Below are 19931 nucleotides of genomic sequence, written 5' to 3' on the forward strand. Positions count from 1 at the left end.
CAAAATGAATAATGAATATTGTTTTACTGTGATAGTTATTATAAAGAGTAATTTGATAAGGACATAGGATTGGGCCTTGAGCAACACCCTGAAGCCACTGGCAACAAAAGTTTGAACTCTACCATAGAGATATGTTTTGAACCAGACGATCAGTCAAAACCATTGAAAACAGCTTGTTTCACAGGGTTGTGATCAGTTTTAAAAGCATCGGGCAGTTGTACAAAGAGTGCAGCACAATTGTACTTGACATTGCACTATATGGCCAGGTCTAAATCCACCGCTCTGAGTGAAGAGCATCATTATCCTTCCAGAAATGCTCGTAGTTGTGACGAGTATAAAAGATCTAAACATGCTGGATGATGTTGAGGACCTCATAATAAAATGACTACTACTAAACCTAATGCTAATCGGTATAAAGATGATCCTGCCTTTTACAAGTGGTAATACAATACAAAATACAAAAGTTAAATTCCATGCACACATAAGATGAAATGGTCTCTCTCAAAACTTTTTGTTGGGCCTTATCTTTTCATGAGAATTTAGGTGCACTTGTTTAGTGTTACAAGACAGCCCGGCTGAAGGGGCTTCCGGTGTATTCTCTAATCTGTCCACCCCACGAGACATTTGCGAGCCTCGAAACGTGCGTACCTACAACGCAGAGGGCGTTTCCGCGACTTCGCCTCGGCTAAAGTGATTGGACAACAGCGGTGGCAGTCATTTTGTAGAGCAAAACATACTCGCCCAGTGTCCCCGGGATGAAGAGAGGACGAGAGTTTCAACAGAAGAGAACAGGGAAATTAAGTTGTCAGACAGGCCGGCCCAGCAACTCTCTCTTCACTACTAGGCAGCTAGCGAGTGAGGTGACAGACGGTCACGAGTAGAGGGATTCTTATGAAATACCACAGCTATGAAGGTCGTCCATTTGAGCAACTTGTAGCTACAATTAGGATACGCTAGACAGCTACAGCCGCGGATAACGTTACAGACAGTTCAAAGTAACAGCGTTACAGTGGAAAAGAAGTGGGGACAACTTGCTAGCCCGCTAGCTAACCTTTAGCCACCGAGCCTCCTTCAGCTTCACAACCAGAGTTCACTCGGTGAGTCGTGACAGCTTTAACTGAATATCTTAGCAGTGTGTTATGTTTTCCACGGTAACGTTACTGTCCGCCTACTGACGGACTGACGGTAGTTGTTCTTGTTTCTTGCTACGGCTAACTAGGTCACAAGCTAGCTCAACTTCGCTGCTGAACATTGCTGTAACGTTGACATTGTTACCGTCTTGTTCTCCGTTATGTCCTCGTTTCGTTTAGAAAGTTCGCGTTTTATTCGCCCCGGCTAATGCTAACTTTTTGAGAAACTACTATCCAAGAGGAAACGTATCGTGAAATGGTTACTTTAGCGCTACTCTGCTCGCATTGTCTTTGAAAACTAATGTAAGGTTAGCAGGGTTAGCTAGCTGCGTGTGCTGTCATGGTCTTTAACGCTGTAACTCCACAGCTTAACTTTTGAGAGTGGATTTTTTTCAGTCGGACGGTACAATTGAGTTAGCTGTTTCGTTGCGTCCTTCAGGTGAGGGCTTTTTCAGCCATTTCCTGATGCAGAGAGGTACAGGAAGTTGACTTGCTTGCATATAATAGTTATTTGAAAGCAGTGTTTTATTTCTTCAGAGATTTGGGCTCGGATTACCACTCTCCAGTCATGCCTTTTCCTTTTGGGAAGTCTCAGAAGAGCCCAGGTGACATAGTGAGGAGTTTGAAGGAGAATGTGGCCTACATGGAAAAGATGGATGCTGGAGACAGCAAAAAGTGTGAAAAGGTCGGCTATGGACTGTCTGGTACTTTAATTTGTGTCTCTTATTCTCAACACCAGCTGATAGTCGCAGTCATTAACTCTTTTTCCACAATAAAGGTCGCAGAGGAGGTGTCCAAAAACCTCGCCTCGCTGAAGGAGGTGCTTAGTGGAACAGGTGACAAGGAGCCTCAAACCGAAGCGGTGGCCCAGCTCGCACAAGAGCTGTACAACACCAACCTCCTCGTTTCTCTCATTGCGAACCTGCAGAGGATTGATTTTGAGGTGTGGAAAATGCACTTATTTCTGCAATGACTTCATTTGTGTATAAAGTATTGATCCTTTTTGTGCCGACACCAAACGATCAGGGGCGCTCCCACTGCATGCGTGATTTGGACATCGATGCCCAAAGCGAACGTCATATCATCAGCACCCAGTCACGCATTCACCACTCTGTGTGACTTCTTTTTTACAGGGGAAGAAGGATGTGGTTCATTTGTTCAGCAATATTGTGAGACGTCAGATTGGCAGCCGCACACCCACGGTAGAATACATCTCTACACAACAACGGATCCTCTTTATGCTGCTGAAAGGGTAAGTTCATCTTTTCAGGCTACAGGAACTCAGTGTTTGACACATGGTTGATGTGAGCGCTTTCTATGTACAATTACACATACTAAAGGCAAGTCCAGCCGTAGATAGTCTTAGACTGTAATTTAGTTTAAGGCACTATTTAAACCCTCTTTTTTTGTAGGTATAAATCCCTTTACCTCAACATGCCTCGTGAGTTTCCACACTACGCGTTATGTGTTTCAACAACTCCCAGAGCAACGAGCGTGAACTTGTTGCATTCACCTGTGGGTAGCGCATGTTGATGAAGAGAGTGATAGCAGCGCTGGTTTTACAGCTCTAAAAAAACAAAAAAAAAAAACTGAGTCATCCTGCCTGCTCGAAGAGCAACATGTCTATCGGCTGCATTGCATTGTGGTCTGTTGAAGCTGCTGTCGGTGGATCAAATGCCATCTCTGCCACTTGCCTTGTTTTTTTTTTTGTTTTTTTTAACTTTGATCTAAAATGTCACGTCTCTAAAGCGGACCATCCGGTTTTGATTGTGGGAGATGGACAACAAAACCTGACATTTAACGTTGATGTTGAAGATGATTCTTCTGCTAAAAGGTTCCCGTTTTGGCTGCATGGTTAATTGTTCCCATTTGGCCAGTTATCTTATCCCACCATGGAAAATAAGACCTGGAAGTGTAATTCTCATCACTACAAATCCAATATGGAATGCTTTAATGGAAGTGTTTATGATGGATTTTCCTTAAAGAAACTTAAATTTTTTTGCTGTTTTTCTTCGTTACATCTACAGTGTTTGTTTTATAAGTGGCCTATATATTTAATTCGAATGACTTGACCTGGGTGTGCCATGTGTTCACCTGTGCAGATATGAGAGTGCAGAAGTGGCTCTGAACTGTGGAATGATGCTGAGGGAGTGCCTGCGTCACGAGCCTTTGGCGCGGACGGTGCTCTTCTCTGAAGACTTCTACTGCTTCTTCGGTTACGTGGAGCTCTCGACCTTTGACATCGCCTCAGACGCGTTCGCCTCATTCAAGGTACAGCGCCGTGTTTTCTTCTTCTTCTTCTGTTTCCAGCATCTTCACACCAACAGTTTGTCTCTAATGTTTCGGTCTCTTCTGTTGCCTCTCAGGATCTCCTCACAAGACACAAGATTATGTGTGCAGACTTCCTGGAGAACAACTATGACAGGGTGAGCCTCCTGAGTGGTTTTCATCTTTTAATCAAAAGATGAAACTTCTGCTGCTTCACAGCTTCTGCTGTGCCTATTAATACACTTGTAAAATGTCCGTCAGGTGTTTACAGAATACGAGAAGCTCCTGCATTCTGAGAACTACGTCACCAAGCGGCAGTCTTTGAAGGTAGAAGCTCCACCGCTCTGGCCGATCCAAATCACTTGGCTTTCAGATTCAGGTGTTACTGACATGCTCACCCACGGTCTTACTAAAACGACGTTGTTGTAATTGCATACTGTTTTACAGCTCCTCGGGGAACTTCTGCTGGACAGACACAACTTCACTGTCATGACAAAATACATCAGCCGGGCGGAGAACCTGAAGCTGATGATGAACTTGCTAAGAGACAACAGCCGAAACATCCAGTTTGAAGCATTCCATGTGTTCAAGGTGTGCTCATGAAACACGTATCATCAGTGCAACTGTTTCCTGTTTTAATAATCCAGTTGTACTGTAAAATGCTGCCGACATTAGCTGGTAAAATATTGAAAGCAGTGTTTATTTAAGAGGAGTCTGGGTCTCATTTTCGGATGAAACTTTTCAAATTGCCAATCATCTCTCTCCCCTTTTTAAAAAAAAACAAAAAGGTATTCGTTGCAAACCCCAACAAGACTCAGCCCGTCCTGGACATCCTGCTGAAGAACCAGACCAAGCTCGTGGAGTTCCTGGGCCACTTCCAGACCGACCGATCGGAGGATGAGCAGTTCTGCGACGAGAAGAACTATCTGATAAAGCAGATCCGGGACCTGAAGAGGCCCGCAGCACCGGAGGAAGCTTAAGGCGGCCGGGACGACGGCTCCCATCAGGTGGTAGACGTGCAGGTGGTGGCCGGAGCTGCAGAGGGCTAAGAGAGTCTAAAAGACATGCTTCATTAAAATTTAATATTAACTACAAAATATAGGAAAAAAAGCAAAGATTACTTCCTTCACTTTCTGTTTTTTTTTTTTTTTTTTTTTTTTTATTAGTTTGGATGTGGAGGTGATTTCCATCCAGCAACTTGAGTGGGCCAAGAACTGTTATTTAAACCATAGTGCTTTTTCTTTGGTGATGATGATGAAATGCATTTTAGTCCGTTCTTGTAATGTTGGACCTTAAACTGTTACCTTTCCACAAACATTGTTGCTGACCGAGACCCTTAAAATGACAAATATGCCCCCCCCCCCACAGCCAACGTGTGTTCTTGAAAGTCTTTCTCAGAGACGTGTTGATATTTTAGATATGGAGAAGCTGAGGAGGAGTATATAAATATATTATTTTTCTAATGTATCTTCATGGTAAACAGTTTAAGACATGAGTAACCCTTCTCTCTGAACAATGTTTAGTCTAACTAATGGCATAGGTTTGGTGTATGGCCTTATTGTAAAGCTGTTGTGTTGTACAGGGACTTAAATGATCTTCAGAAATACGGCTTTGGCGGAGAGACGTGTGGATCTTATTGGCCAGGTCAGCACATAGTCATTTTTGGTGATTTAATGCGTCGGCGGTTCGGCCTTCTGGTTGCGTTGTGTGAGGTCACAAATGATCCTGCAGTGCTGTACTCGACAATGCATTAGCTGGCACAGGAAGGGGAACTCAAAACCATAGAGGAATCAATTAATTGCGCTGTGAATTTTTTTTAAATTTTTTTATTTTTAGGCCGTGCTCAGCGAGGCTTACGTGACTGAAATAGAAGCAAGGCATCAGATAACGCTGCAGGGTACCAGCCATCCGCTAACACGGACAGCCAGGATGCACCAATTGATCGCATCCTCATACACTGAGCACGGATAGGAACCATTCATTTGATGACTTAACCAACAATTAATTAACAGGGTTTTAAAGTACCCCACGTATGCCAGATTAGGCATTTCGTCTTTACAGCATAAGCACTGCATAACGCTAGAAATGATATGGCCATTTACGCGGAGGTGTTGCCCTTGAAGATGCATCAAAAAAAAATATGTTGCGCTGTAAATCTATTATGAGAGCACGAGGGGTGATTTAAAGGGAGCGGACATGCCGAAGAGACTCTGTACTAACTGTCAGCAGGAAGTGCTTTTTCCTGATAAAGTTCCCACATTTGGTTTTCATTGGACTCGTATTGAACGTCTGCTGCACTGGATTTGAATTGGGCAGACTGTCGGTAATGGACATTTGATTTGACTAAAGATCTCATGTCAACAATAACTCATCCATGCAGTTGTTTACTCTTAACACCAAATAATACAAAAAACAGTCTATTGGTCTGATTATACTAATGCCTCTTAATATAATACACTAACATTTCCTTTTGATGCATCAGAAAGCACATCCTATCAGATGTCAACGCGTTGTCTAAATATCCACACGCACCTTTTTAAAACAGTTTGTTTTGGCTGACAAGCACTGCAGTTATCGAGTTCCTCGCGCGCATCGCCGATTAGTTATATTTCTTCAAAATAAATAATTGCCTTACTTCTGCCATTGTCACTAAAATGGCATATTAGGGATTTCAAGGTATACGGTGTGTGTGTGCGGACAGTCTTCTAGTATATACCTCATGGGATTTGAGTTTGCAAATGCTGTGTTCTCTTTCTCTTTCCTTCCTCGACAACATATATTTTATTTGACTGTTTAAAACACACAGCAGTGGTTTGAATGCATGCCTGAGCTTGACATGCGCATATGTTCAAACCTGAGCGGGGACTGGTTTTCACAATGGAAAACTAGATTTTTAAACTGAAATATTTCATCGGGTGGTGCCACACAAGCGTTAATTCATAATGAATTGCAGTGTGCTACCTTGTAATGAACGTTGCCTTATTTAAAGACATTTAACGGATCGTGATGATTATGTGAAAATTCCAGACCTTCGATATGAAAAAGGTTAAAGATGTACATTTCAAGTCCCACACGCATCACCAGTTCATTTCTCAGATCCACCTCGAGTGTAGAGTCGCTCTGTCACCAACTGCATTATGCTCTAAGGTTTTAATAGACTACACTCAGTTGTAGCTGTTAGCTTCTGTACTTTTTTTTTAATCACTATTTGGTACACTGCACCAGATAGTCACATGGTTATCATCAGGCTTTTACGGATCAATACATACATTTGGGGACTGCTGTGAATGTGGTACATTATGCACAAATAGACTGAAGTCCTGCACACAGTGCACCGTCATGTCACCAGTTTATGAGAGTTTGTCTGAAAGTGTGTTTGAGTTTCTTTAAAAAAAAAAAAAAAAAGAAATCCTGTCCGTGATCAACTCCTTTGATTATTTAATGTGAAAACCAGTTTTTTTCAAAACTACACCAATGCATCGGACTCACACCATTTACACAAGAGTAATTATTAATATATATATATATATATATACATGAGCACAAACCAGCTTGCTGACAAACTGTTGCGTAACAGGCTGTAATAATATCCAAGATCATCTGACTGTTGTGTAAAAGAAAATAACATTCACTTAGAAAACTCCTTCACAATATGATTTAAATTGAGCCCAGTCATGCCGTGCTGTTCACAGTCGTCCCATCAGGGGGCGCTGTTGGCCTCAATTGGCCCAGTTATTAGTTGTACCAGCAAAGCATTTCATGTTTCTATAACCCTACATCTAATTATGAGTTAATAAATCACTGGCGATATTATGTAGACGTCAACACAAATTCCTTAAGATCAGTACTATATATTTTTCATGATTTAGAGTTCTCTGTTTAAATATTTGTTGTGCTTTACTTTTTTTACTCTGTTGCCTTCTTCTTTCTTTTTCCCACCCTTCTCTTTCCACACTCTGGATATTCTCTTTATTTTACCATGGGAGCGAATAATGTGTACATAACTTTATAAAGGATAAAAGTGTGAAAGCATTCATGAAAATAAAAACTTTATGGCAAATTTATTTTTGTGTGGCGTCGACAGTTTAGTGGGCACAGAGGCAGCTTGAAGGCCCTGAACATGGCCTGGTCCACCCGCACAGGTGTTTCCACTTAATGTACCTGATTAGGCCTCTTCTCATTACGCTGTGGGCGTGTTCAGTGTTGCAGCTGTTAGGGCAACACATTCTAATTGGTGCTTGGAGTGTGAGATCATAGCATAGCTCCGCCCAAGCCAGGTCTAATCAGCCAAGTGAAAACACCTGTGATGGTGTGCCGGCCCTTTAATGGATCAACAGGATTTAAAAAAACATAATTCATTGTGAAAGCAGAAATAATTCAGAAGAGTTTTCTGTTTATACTGTAAATGTGAATATTGTTGAGCGTGGAAGGTCATTCTTTACCTTTAAAAAGAGTGTATGTAACAACAGTCTAAGATAAGAGGTTCCCTTAATGAACACTTTTGGGTTGGTTGGACAAAACAAACAATTTTGGGCTCTTGGAAATTCTCTTCGGCATTTTTTTTTTGCAATTTTTCTGACATTTCCGGGACTTAAATGATGAATCAAACGAGTCAAAAAATATGTCTAATACATCTTGTATTCATCCAGTGATGCAAATTAATATTGCTAAAAATAACCCCTCCTCCCAGTTGTAAGCCCAGTTCAAAACACTGGGACACATTCCACCCTACCAGGAGGGTTCCAACATGAGGCCTGCTCAAAAGGCAGCCAGTCTATTGTCTGTGTGGAGGTCAATGATAATCCCTTACTCGAACCAAAAGAAAACATTATTCCTCCACCAGAACACTTTTATAAATGTAACATTTAAAATCATAATGCAAAACCTTCCTTCCATGAATTAACCCTAGTTTCCCTGCAAATAAGATCAACCGCTTCCTGACCGTAATTAACCCCCCTCCTCTATCACCAGTTCCTCATGAGAATCGAAGACACTCGGGGAAAGAATAATATAAAAAAATGGGCAGCTGCAGTTTGTTTTTCTTTCCCCAATAAAAAAAGTGCGCCAATAACAGCGTATGGACGCAGAGAAACACGCGGTATGGGAAAGTGGGTTAAAGTTCAATTGGGGAAGAAGGCAAGTGAGGCGACGCAGCGTCCATGTTCCCACAGTGGAGGAAGTGCCACCATGCTTCTTTTTTTGACAGCCTCTGCGTCTTTCAGCGTAACGATCTAAAACTCTTAATGTTGCAACAACCACACAAATAAAGACATTATGACTGAGCGCTATCTGTGTGCACGTGAGGCGGGATGGTTGGAGGGGACGTGCTCCTACAGACGGAGCAGAAGACTGCGTGGGGGCAGGGTTTTACAGGGGTTACGGGGTCACAAGCCTCCCGGGTTCCTTTTGACCAGCAAAGCGCCGAATGGATGAGCTAGATCTGGGTGAATACAAACGGTCTGCAAACATGTGCGGGGGAAAAAGTTCTCCAGAGGGTCGCCGCGCACAAGAAGAAAAAAAAAAAGAAAGTCTACATTTTTAAAAACCTAAAAAAACCGAAGGGTACCGTGTTTGTGAGAGGGGTTCTTTTTTTCTCTTGACGACATCCGCATCGAGTGCGTCGCCTGCGTTGCTCTCCCCACCCCCACAAAGAGAAAAACAACACGAAAAGATGCTCTCACAATTTCATGCATGACAGAACTTTTTGTTGGCGCAAAGAGGGCTGCGGAGGGTACAACATCTGCGCGGTGCAAGGTACGTGGTGGCAAATATTGGGGGAGTTTTCCTGCAGGATGGGCAGCAATGCAGTCACTCGATAGAATAAACCTCCAAGGCAAAGCAAAGGTAGGCTGTCAATAGTTGTATTTCTCTATTCCGACACAGATCAAGGCACGTGGTCTCCTATGGTGCTTTGCTTTCGTTTAAAAAAAGTTTGAATAATCAAAGTATTTTTTTTTGTACCTATTTCTCCTTCTCGGACTGCTGATTCGTTAAAGAAAAACAAATATTGTGCACTAATCTTAATGTATAGAATGCATTTTTCTTTTAAATAACCCGTATGTTGAAACAGAATGTGTTCTCCGTGAGTCACAATAACTTTAGTTGACTACAAGTTGATTCCGCACGAGTCTTTTGTTATGGCGTCGCTTCTGGCACGTTGGGCTCATCAAGGCTCTATTTTATTAATCCGCAAAGTGTTACAAATCCATCCACCCGCCGCTCGCCTGCTGCTGTTTGTGTAGCGGTTACGTCACTGAATAAACGCGGATGCGGTTTTGAGATCATTATTTAATTGAGTTGACGCGCTTCATCATCGCATCACAAATGCGCTGTTGGCGCCACTTTGTTAAAGCTGCACACAGAGGCGCTCGGACCACATGTATGAACTCGCCGTAGCTCGGTTACATCCCATAGTCTGCACTTTAAGACAATAACAGTTATTAGGGGGAAAAAACCTGCATTATGGGCTATAATGTGACTTTTTCTGCTCCTATTTTTTAAGAACCCCCCCCCCCCCCCCCCACACACACGTGTGTGGTTTTGCATGGACCGTTATGTCTGAACAGCCTGTGGTTTCCAACAGTGTTTCAAGATGTTATTAAACTGGGATGTAAGTTTTTTTCAATGGTGGAAGGTAAACTAAATACATTTACTCCAGTACTTAAGTATAATGTGTAAGTCCTTGTACATAACCTGATTAGCCACTGGTTATTTAGCAGATTAAGACCATTAAACTAATTAAACATCTGAATTAGACTTCCTAATTTGTGTCCCCTTTAAATGTCATTTATATCTGAAGGTATTTGTCGTTTTTATTTTTAATATCTGAAGTTTTCAGTGATTGTAGCGATGGATCAAGTGTCCATGTCCAGTCTGTGGTCATTGCAAGGCAAACCAATTTATTATAAAATGATTCTGCTTTTCCAAAAGTTTGTTTATCTTATTATTTTACTGAAGACTTTTCAAGGTTTGTAATGCTTGAGGATGTGTGTAGAAGAGAACATCCCTGCTTGTACATGTTTTAGTTTAGCTAACCGCCTCACATGGCTGCAGCCTGCAGAGAAAGTATTCATTCTGCTGCATTGGGCTGTATAGGATCGCTTTCAACATTTGTCTACATCACCATCAATTGATTTTTGCTTCTGTTTTCAGATGCCTCCAGACTGGGAGAGCGTCTTGCCCGGAGGAGTTGGAAGTAATCCAGTACATCAATCCCCCCCCCCCCCCCCTCTAACTCTCAGGGTCCTCCAGCTAAGGTGCATCTAGTGTAGTTAGTGAAGTAGCTCAGTATCTACTGCCCTAGTTGCTCCTTCTGGCTGGAGGCCTCGTTCTTCCTCAGGATCTCAGATATTCTCCACTGCCCTGAAAACAAATGTGTCTCTGGGTGGAAATGCTTTATGTCTAATATGTTTTAGTTCTGTGAGTTGGACTAGAGCCAATATGTGGTAGCCTCTTTTTTTGTTGTTGCAGTTTTAATCCTATAAACCTTCACTGATCATGGACAGACAGAAGCTGCACAGAGCAGATTCATCTTTAAAACCTCAAAGAATAAGAAATAAGGTGTTTACACTACGTTCTAATACGCTGCTTAAAGCACAGAAGGATCCCTGAACGACTTTGCAGTCCCAAAGTGCTCACAGTGCAGGTAGTGCACACGGATCTACTGCAGTTTGTGCACTTCAGGTATTGCCGGTCACCTCCCCTCGTGCACACGTCAGCCCGCTTGCAGGTGGAGCTCATGTGGGTTTACGGCGAGTTTTGCTGGTTTGCTGTCAGCTTCTTTCAGTCTCTGCTGTGCAAATCCATGCAAAGCTCTCTGTTTCTCAGACCCGCAGCCAAAAGAAAGAGATGCAGGTTTTTTTCGTTGTTGTTTTCTGTTGTTCCAAGCTTTGAACACTTGAAAGACTACAGAAATCGTATTCACTGCAGGCACAAGAGAGCAGCTGTTACCCCTCCTCCTCCTCCTCCTCCTCCTCCTCCTTGTTGCAGTCACGTTCGACTCTACAGGCATCTTAACATTAAGGTTGTTGTTGTTTTTTGTCATTACTGCTTGTCTCGTTGTTTTCAGGTGGATGACTTCACAATTTCAATACTAGACTAAATCAAAAGAAATTGCACAGTATCCATCTGCAAGCCGCCAGATGTTGAGAACAGCTACACGTGTGATAGAATGTGTAGGACTAAGGAAGTTGTGTAGGATGGATGTGCTTTTCTCTGGTTTAATATGAACTGTGCTCCATCCGCAGAGAGGATGAGCTCTCTAAATGTTGGCCTTGTGTGCAGACTGAACACTAGGTGGCACCATTTCAACTGTATTGGCCCTTATAGGAGCTGAGTGGAAGTCTAGATGTCCACTCAGGATGAGAAGGGTGGAATAATCGGTGTAAAATGGAATGCCATTAGGTAATGTGGTTGAATGATTTATGTAATTATATAAGATAAGAGGAGGATGTTGATGTTCACTTTTGCTCGGTTTGTACACATATCGGAGTGCTTCCTGTACACTTTTTTTCTCCATGTGGTTGAACAATAAAAGCTCATTTTCAGCAGATTTTCATATCCGACGCTTATGTGTTTATTTATCTTTATTGTAAAAAAAATCTCCATTCCACTTCATGCGCCTCAGGATGCATCCTATAACACATACACATCCATTCATCTAACAGCTCGTGCACCACATTACTCCCCTCCTACTATCTCCACTCCTGCAGCCAATGTATCAGCTCGCATCACTATACTATTAGAGGGGAGATCGCAATACGCGCAGGTTCACGCTGCGGCGCGCGCTTTTTTTTTGTGTGTGTGTGTGTGTGTGGGGGGGGAGGGGGGGGGGGGCGTAGATGTATCCGGGGCTCGTTGATCTGTGCAGAGAGCTGAGAGTCAGAGCCGCAAGTGAAGAGGGACTCTTTAAGTTCTCAGCTTCGGAGTATAGCTCGCGGACCGTTGAGGGGGCGGTGGAGAGAAAGAGAGAGAGCGCGAGGATGCTGAGCCGGAAGCCGCAGCCCTCACCTCGTCAGCGCCAACGCGGGATGCTCCAGTAACTTTTGAGCGCGTTGAAGTTTAATCTCTACGCCGTTAGTCGCTCCGTTTCGCCCGGTTTCCCCGTGAAGCGCCGCTCACCCTGCACCATGCTCGGTCCGTCGGTCCGCGGCGCGCTCTTCCTGTGCGCATTCCTCCGGCTCTTCCCCCTGCCCGGCGGACAGGTGCCGACCTGCCAGGAGGTGCGCGCGGTGTTCCAGTCCCTGCATCCGGGCTCCAAGTGGGTCCCCGAAACCCCGGTGTCAGGTAACTGTCATCAACTTCAAGCTTGGGCATGTTGCGTCTCCGTGGGTGTTTTTACGCACTTGGCGGCGCGCATGTGTGGTGACTGCGTCCTTAGATTGCTTGCACTTCTATAGGTTAAAATACATGTTAACTCAAATTCAATTCCACTGTTGAGTTTCGGAGGACTACACCGTTACCACGGTCCTGTAGACTGCTGCCTTCAGTGAGAGCAAACCCACACACACACTCTCTCCATCCCGCCGGCTGAACGTTCACCGACCTGCCGCAAAAGAGAGAAAGAAAGAAAATCTATTGGCCAGTAAAGCATCTTGTTAAAAGTGCAGGTTGAATTATATAAACCACAGTTAACTGTTAAATAACAAGCTTACAGAATCGATTGGCTCCAGTATCGATCCAAACGTGGAGCCAAGTAACCCAACTTTGATTTGGTGCTGTATAAATTGGAAGCAGATGTTGGCAGCATTTGTTTGTTATGAATCTTCTGCTAAATTTGAGGGTTTCTGTTCTTTATATGATGATGATGAGGGTGGACTGTATGCACCTATTAAAAAATAGATCAGCACTCTTCCCTTTATGAGTTAATTAATAATCCGTGCTCCAGCGGGTCCTTATTCCACATTGTCACAGGATTTATAGATTAGTGGTGTGATGTGAATTGTGACCGCCCTGCAAACACATCTGTAATAGAAGCGGTTATCCAAAGAGGTAATTACTGTTCCCTGGAGCTCAAATGTCAACGAGTCTGCCTCGGAGGAGGGAAGGAAGTGTCTTGACTTTTAAGACGTGAGGAAAAACACATTGAGCTGATGGGGCGGGGGAAGGGAAATAATTCTGGTGTTTTTCGAGATGAAGGTTAACAGCTATAGAACCCCATTTTTTTGCAGAACACAGCACGTCCGCGCAACACCGGAGAGCCTGTTGCACGCATTCCGATCCAGAGAGCCCTCTCATGCGGCTGAATCATCAGCCAGCTGCAAATGTTAATTGGGTTTTGTAGTGTCATGTCAGCGCGCGCGGGGTGCAAGGGCTCCAGGCTAACAGCTTTTCCTTTTTCTCAGCATGCAATTCTCGCTCACCTGATTTTCAAAGAGGTTTGCCCAAATAACGCAATAAGTGCGCCGCGAACCCTGCGAGGAGTGTGATGAATCGCAAAAATGATTCAAATCGAACAGAAAAGGAAAGACGGTGCGACGCACTTTGCAGCGCGCTTTGTCACACTCAATCCATCCCGTGTTATCTGCGGGTGCACGTGTCTCCAACCACTGCGCCCTACATCTTTCCGTGCATGAATCTTTAATCACACACCTTCCGCCGAGGCCATCGTGCGTTTTAAGAGAAATGTTTAACCCCCCCCCCCCTCCCCCTCCCCCCCCCCTCCCCTCCACACACACATCTCAAATGTGAGGCACAGCAGCGGCTGTGCACCTTCACTGGGGGTTCAGTCTGAGCTGGACGGCCTGAAGCTCCAAACCATTACTCACACTGGAAATCAATCCACCAGTCAGCTGAGGGACAATTCATCCTCGCCGGTTTAAGAGCTACTTTGGTTTACACGTTCCCAAGATGCCTGCGGCTCCTCTGCTGCTGCGTGATTGCTGGTTTTATGAAGTGAGCTGGTTGCTACAGTGCTTTATCAAGTGTCCGATGGTAACGCAACAAATTACAGAGCCAGATTTTTAGATTGACGTAGAACACTGATTCGAAAACCCGTTGGTTTCAGATCCTGAGGCAGCTCCACAAACATGCGTACATCTTTATTTTACTGTCCGATTGTTCCCAATTTGGCTTACAAACGTGATTTTGAAAGGATGACGTGTTAAATCCGCGAAATAAAAATGATGCATTACTTCTGTTTTGGGTCTCAAAGCTTTCCAGATAAGTCCATTTTTAATTCTGCTTAGGAGTTTTTCAACAGTTTGTTCCAAAATGGAGTTGCACCCACTGATTGGTTCTGATTGACCCTTGGGTCTATCTATATAGATAACAAAGATGAATATATATTTGTTCTACATATCAACATATAAAACATGTAACATTTCCTTATTTGTTATGATACAAATGTTGTATGATCTTTTTCTGCATTTTGCCTTCTTCGTCAAAGGAGTTTGCGATGAAGAAGAGGGGTTCACCACTTCCAACACTATTTAGAAGAAAAGGACAACATATTTTAGGCGAAAAAAATGGCTGATTTTGCAACTATTGTTATTGTTAGTACACAAACAGCAGTGTCGACAAAACACATGGGTTATTATAAGACGCCCAATTAGACTGTCTTTATGTAAAATAAAAATAACGTATATGATGTTTTAACATTTGTCCCATTGAGCCACAAAGTTCTACATGATTGATGTTGACTTGCTGCACCAGTGCAGGAACAGGGAGATTTAAACATATAGGAAGATAAAATGCCTCTCCCTTTCATTCCCAATGTGCTGACACAGAGCAGATATACAACAATTCCTTATATTATGCAGACCTCCTAAAACCTTCACAGGACCCATTTTAGGAGCTGGTGTAGTAAAATGTAATGGGATGTGAGTTCAGGACTTAATGCTAAAACAAAGTGCTGCCAGTGAGGGAGAAATAGGTTGCACATTAAAATGTAAATCAAATGGATAGTGTTTAGGCTTTTTAAAAATACATATCCCCACATCGCACATCGCACGAGGCCCGGGAGAGGACGTAGTGTGGCCTTGAATGCCACAGTAAGTTTTTCGCCTCACTATAAAGCCATCTATCTGTGTGTAGGCTCGTGTGGGCGTGTCCTTTCGCATATCTCCGCACGCGACACGTTCGGTATTAGTAAACTTTGAATAAACAAGTGAACGCCTCTCCGTTTAACAGCGGGGGGCGGAGCCTCAGCGCTCTGCAGACTGACGCCTTTGTGCGTACTCGTAGCTCGCGCGCCACCTGCGGAGGCTCGAGCTACTACGGTGTCACGCCGGAGCTTGAAAGTCCAGCGTGTCGTCTGCAGCAGCCGTGACCTACATTTACAGCGCTTCCTTTTGCTGCTGGGTGCTGGAGGTACGGTCTGATAACGTGACCGAATTCTTCTTCACTTCCCCTGGAGTCAACAGCAGCCGTTAGCTAACAGGAAGCAGAATGGAAGCCGCGACTTGTTCACGTGTTGTTCCCCCGTGAGTAACGCTGTATTTTCGCTGTATGACTTGATGCTGACTTGAACTTGTATGCTAACACTAATAAGGTTACCGGCAGTACAATACCTCTGCTAAATGAAGTCTACGCTCTACTTTATATGCAGGTGTTTATGTCAAAACAAGCGACCAATACAGGCTTCTGGAAACTTCCTCGCTAAGTATTTCACCGATGTTTCCGACCGCGAGTAACCGCTACTTGGGTGCATTTTTTCAGATTTAGCGATTTACCTTTTCGCTGACTGAATGTTGTTATATTGGCAGTAGTGGAAGATGAAAGCGCTACAAATATGGTTTACCCGTAGTAAAACTATTAACCATTAATAATAGTAAAATTATGAATAGTGCACAGTAAAAGTCCTGCATTCACATCTTTACTGCTAGTGAAAGAGGGGCATCATCAGCACGATGCACCTGAATGTAACACGTGTTCACGTGGAGCTTTTGATTCTAGCATGATGCTGGATAGTTCAATGAATAATAATGCATTGTATTTGGATTGTTATATTTTGTTATATTTTCTTGGTCAAATCTGAATCGGCAACATTTCTCTCTCAGGTAAATGTACTATGTTTACTCTGAACTAAGTACACAGTAAGTAGGAAGTGTACAGTTGAGTTACATATTTTTGGGGGCCTTTTGTAAGATATTTTGACGTACAGTGAGGTAGGATAGTAACATAACTCAATATATTTGATATCTATACATCGTAATGAATCTGTATCTGTTTGGGGCCCTTTGGTTGGGGGCCCAGGTTGTCTCCGTTGCTGAACTGTCAAGTCTGCCTCTGGTGTTTTCTGATGGAATAATGTGGAACAACAACGGTTTAACCTTTGTGGCCTGGTTTTCAGTGCTCGCATGTCTCTACCGGTCGTGACCTGTTCAGCCAAAGAGTTCATTTTAGTATTTCGTATTTCCAGTAATTTGCAAGAAAATGAGCAAAGATTAGATGAAGGTTTGTCCGAATAGTTTGGTAAACCACTGGGATAACGTAGTGTTGATGTATTGTTTGTCAGTGGGCATGCAGAAATAGTTGCGTTACGAAACATTACATCATCAGCGATGATCACATTCACTTGCTCATAACTCATTCTTGCACACGTTAATGTGTTCAGTTTGTTTGTGGAGGATTTCTGTGTGCAAATCCACGTAGCAAGTAGCAAAATGTTTCTCAATTCTCTAAAAACCTGTTAAGTCACATTATATTCCTGAGTAAATTACATCCTAGTTTTTTCACCAGAAAAATATGTGTCACATACTAAACTTTCCAGGCATGTTTCCAGTGTTTTACGCCGTCCTTTATATCCAGCGATGACATTGAACCCGTCCTTCATCGTTCTCGACAATATTTAAGCGATGCATGAAAAGTTAAAACCTAGAATGAGACAGAGTTATGGCGCCAGGCTTGTACGTTGCATTTTCATAAATCCCAGCTCTTCCACTTTTGCCCTAATGAGCTTTTTGTTTTACATTTTTTCACAAAAGCATGAAATATGCAGCCACTTGTCACATACTTGGTGCAATTTTTGGTCCCCCTTTTTGTCGGTCATCCATAATGCATCCTTGTCATTAATGGATACAGAATAACTTGAAGGGTTTTCAGTCACATCTGCTGAACTTTGTGCCCGAGAAAAAGATTTGGCGAGCAAATGCGAAACACAAGTTCTTCGTCGAGGCCTTCAGCTAATGGAAGATTGATGAACGTCAATGTTGAGGATGGCTTGCTGGAATTGTGCGGTGGAAGTATCACGTTCTATCTGTGTGTGCGATGATGATGATGATGATGGGGAGTCGTGCAGCAGCCTGTATTGGTGGTGTGTGTGGTGTGGAGGTGGCTGATTCAGAGAGAAGTCCGCAGGAAGGCAGAGCAGAATTCTAATAATGCTGCATGTGGTGCCAGGGGGCCAAAACACCAAAACACTAAAGTTTCTTTTCTTTCCTCCAACATGATTCAAAAAGAAGCGAGAGCAGGAAAAAAACACAGCACAACAACAACATTATACGGTGGAGATGTTCAAAACAAAATAGTGCTGCAGGAGTATCACTCATGTCTTTGTTGCTGTGGGTGGTTGGAGTGTCGGCAGGTGGAATGGAGGCTGGTGTAGTCGTGTATGAGCGAGAGGCGCTCGAGCGCCGACCCCGGGACCTGAGTGTGTGAGAGCGGCTCCGTCAGTGTCAGAGGACGTGGAGGGTCTCTGACGGCAGCAGCTGACCTGGAGGCTCAGTAGATGGGAGAGTAGTGCAAGGCAGAGCTGACAGCTGCCACTTATTTATACATTTATTTTAGATTTTGTTTTTGGAGGGGAGGGTTCATCATTGTAGAGGTAGAGATTGGAAATTGGGGAAAGAGAGGAATACGACATGTAACAAAGGGCTCCAAGGGTTTGTACTGGTATCACGGTACACCGCGGGATCATACCGTGTACATTTGCTTCTGTGCAGTATTTAAAAAAAAAAAAAAAGAAAGTACAGTAAGTGAGTGTGCGGGAGAGTTAAAGGTGCAGGCAGGAGCAGTGTGGCTGCACCTACAAATATGTTAATTTATTAATCATGGGACACGATTAAAAAGACAATGTTCATGTTTCATTTAGTTGTTAATTTAAAGTATTGCTATAATTCTTACTTTAATATATTATAATAATATTTTAATTATGATACTGATATCATTCCTTTAAGGGTCATTCTAAATGTAAAATAAAATAATAATATTAATAATGTAAAGGGCCGTCCAGAGGTAGAAATAAAATATATCCGCATATTAATAACATAAGGTTATAAATAAGAAAACAGTTGAAAAGTAGCCGCTGCTGTGCATCTTTCAGCACCACAGAGTTGAGAAGAAAGAGAACGATGTACCTATAGTTATCGTTTAGTGTGTGGACGGCCATAACACCGTGAAACCGTGATAGTTTCTGAGGTCAATCCGTGAAAACCTCAGACCCGTACAACCCTACAAGGCTGGAATCGAACCCGGGACCTCCAGCTGTCACTTATTCTAACACAACATCCTGAACAGTTTCCCCCTTTTCTTCCTCCTCTGAGCTGAAACAACTCGACTGTCATGTCGTTTGATATTGCTGAGCAGGATGCCAACAACAGGTCCAGGACTTCTCGGTAATTAGCTGCGGGGGTCAGGTCAACTGTTGTTTGTTTATTACGGGAAAAAAGTGAACGACAAAAGAACAAACGCTCCTGCTGTTGAAACGACACTAATAAGGTGGATCAGTGTGACCTGACGCGAGAGGTCTTTGTGTCTAATCAAGCAGCGATTGGTGCTTTGTTTATTCCCATCTCCTCTCTGGAAACAGCCCTCTTTATAATGAAGGACACTTGTGTTTTGTGTACACTCCAGACAACAGAGACCGGGCCTCGTTCACATCCACGCTCTCAGCTTTCAAATGATTGCTTCATCAAAACGCCTTTACAAGTAGAGCAGTCAGCAAAGCGCTGAAAAACGCTTAAAACAGTCGTAATCCCTGGTAGCTAATGACATGACCCATAGTAAGTCTTCATTTCATTTATTGTCTCTACAAAGTGACACCGGAGAGGAAGCCAAGGAGTCCCACGTGCTCCCACTCGACACTGGTAGCTGATGTATAATTTATACCCCGTAATGAACGGCTTTTAACATATTCTATATTTTAATACAACTTGTTTTTCCCCCATGGTCTCGGCTATTAAACTTGCAAAGTGATAGCTTTCTAATTGGTGCCGGGAAGCCAAAGAGAGACAGTGTATTTGTGGCTGCCCCCCCCCAGTCCCCGAGCTTGTTAGAGATGTGAAGGGACCCCTCTCTCTCTCTCTCTCTCTCTCTCTCTCTCTCTCTCTCTGTATACACAGGACTGTGGGAGTTTTCACCCCTGGCATTTCAACAGAAACTTTTATTTCACGAGCCAAGCAGCAATAAAGGATCGTCGGATGAAAAAAAAGGGGCTGTGACAAACTGGAGGGCGATCAATGCGTTTTTAAAAAGCCATTCAAAGAGCTCGGCAGCTGCTCTGCATGTTGAACGGTCCGCTTCAGAGTATTGATTGAAAGGAGGTAATAATTTAAAAGGCGTCACCTTGGAGCGAGATTGCATGTTGGAAGGGTG

The 19931-nt window shown here is 43.3% G+C and overlaps 2 protein-coding genes and 1 long non-coding RNA gene across 3 annotated transcripts in view; all 3 read left to right on the plus strand.

The window, feature by feature from the left end:
* The first annotated feature begins 732 nt into the window (after positions 1-732).
* Positions 733-7462, plus strand: cab39l1 (calcium binding protein 39, like 1). The gene is made up of 9 exons (XM_076103016.1): positions 733-1097; positions 1668-1815; positions 1909-2073; positions 2264-2382; positions 3233-3401; positions 3497-3556; positions 3660-3725; positions 3846-3989; positions 4187-7462. The coding sequence occupies exons 2-9, from the start codon at positions 1699-1701 to the stop codon at positions 4376-4378; spliced, it is 1032 nt and encodes a 343-aa protein (XP_075959131.1). The 5' UTR covers positions 733-1097; positions 1668-1698; the 3' UTR covers positions 4379-7462.
* Positions 7463-8378: 916 nt separating this feature from the next.
* LOC142962496 (uncharacterized) lies at positions 8379-11957 on the plus strand. The gene is made up of 2 exons (XR_012957325.1): positions 8379-9152; positions 10551-11957. It is a non-coding gene; the product is annotated as an uncharacterized LOC142962496 (long non-coding RNA).
* A 569-nt stretch (positions 11958-12526) lies between these two features.
* Positions 12527-19931, plus strand: part of gpc3 (glypican 3) — a 91724-nt gene continuing 84319 nt past the window's right edge. Inside the window, exon 1 of the mRNA XM_076103015.1 lies at positions 12527-12683. Coding sequence (XP_075959130.1) covers positions 12527-12683 — 157 coding nt within the window. The remainder of the gene's footprint in view (positions 12684-19931) is intronic.

The sequence above is a fragment of the Anarhichas minor genome, unplaced genomic scaffold (assembly GCF_050575085.1).
Source record: "Anarhichas minor isolate MPS153535 unplaced genomic scaffold, ASM5057508v1 ptg000028l, whole genome shotgun sequence".
Classification (NCBI taxonomy): domain Eukaryota; kingdom Metazoa; phylum Chordata; class Actinopteri; order Perciformes; family Anarhichadidae; genus Anarhichas; species Anarhichas minor.